The 1,198-nt window shown below is 36.5% G+C and overlaps 1 protein-coding gene across 1 annotated transcript in view; it reads right to left on the minus strand.

Moving 5' to 3' along the window:
- CDK13 (cyclin-dependent kinase 13) overlaps positions 1 to 1,198 on the minus strand; it is a gene marked incomplete at its 5' end in the record, with an annotated part of 143,426 nt that overhangs the window by 33,631 nt on the left and 108,597 nt on the right. Inside the window, 2 exons of the mRNA XM_011973170.1 lie at positions 781 to 858; positions 954 to 1,055. Coding sequence (XP_011828560.1) covers positions 781 to 858; positions 954 to 1,055 — 180 coding nt within the window. The remainder of the gene's footprint in view (positions 1 to 780; positions 859 to 953; positions 1,056 to 1,198) is intronic.

Below are 1,198 nucleotides of genomic sequence, written 5' to 3' on the forward strand. Positions count from 1 at the left end.
AGACCAGCCTGGCCAACATGGTGAAACCCCGTCTCTACTAAAAATACAAAAATTAGCTGGGTGTGGTGGTGGGCACCCGTAATCTGAGCTACTCAGGAGGCTGAGGCAGGAAAATTGCTTGAACCCAGAAGGCAGAGGTTGCAGTGAGTGGAGACTGTGCCACTGCACTCCAGCCTAGGTGACAGAGACTCCATCTCAAAAACATAAAACAATAAAATAAAATAAAAGATAAAAAGAAAAGTGACAAAAATGTATGAGTAATTGCTTATGAACTAGGTCCTATGATAGGCTCCAAATAATGAAGGCCTATGCTAGAGGGTTTATGCATGTATTTTAGTGTATATACACACATATATAGATACATGTAAATACACATAAAAACATATGTGTATTTACAATAGAGTATTTTTTAACAATACCCCAAAACATTAATTTTTCATTTCTGTCATAATTAAAAAATACATTATCTACCATTCATTCTCTCCTGCATTTACTCTTCCTTTACAGTCTTATCTTTTGGGCCTCAAGTCCTTTGATTTAAAAAAACGCACACATGCACTCACACATGTATCCATACACACACACCCACCAAGGGGCTTTGATATCCTTAATTTCACTGGAACAAGTATCAAAGTGCCTACATTTCAGTTTGTCCTCCATTTAGCAGTCATAAGCCCTCCAGAGAACTAACAAGAGAAAAGACAAGCTTGACAGAGTTTAAATTTCCTGAGGAGTTTGACACTCTCCCAACTCCCACCAATATTATAATCAGCAGCTTACCTTATTAATTCTAGTTGTGCAAGTTCCTGATTTGCTTGAAATATAGGTTTTTTAGTGAAGAGTTCGCCAAGGATACAGCTAATGGAAAAAATACCCGTCATTACCAAATGATCTATTTTAATTCACTACCAAAAGTTTCAAGTAAAATAAACCAGTAAATAAGGTTATCTTACCCACAGCTCCATACATCAATGGCTGGTGTGTATCGTTCTTCTCCCAGCAGCAGTTCAGGTGGACGGTACCATAAAGTAATTACCTTGTTAGTATACGGCCGACTAAAAAACACAGAGAACAGTCTTTAGAGTTAGTATTTGTTGGAATAAGAGAGATTTTCTGAGGAAATATTATTTTGTTTATTAAAGCAATCCTATAATCCTAACTAAAAACACTTTTTTTTTTTTTTGAGACGAAGTCTTGC

This window comes from Mandrillus leucophaeus, unplaced genomic scaffold (genome assembly GCF_000951045.1).
Source record: "Mandrillus leucophaeus isolate KB7577 unplaced genomic scaffold, Mleu.le_1.0 Scaffold100, whole genome shotgun sequence".
In the NCBI taxonomy this organism is placed as follows: domain Eukaryota; kingdom Metazoa; phylum Chordata; class Mammalia; order Primates; family Cercopithecidae; genus Mandrillus; species Mandrillus leucophaeus.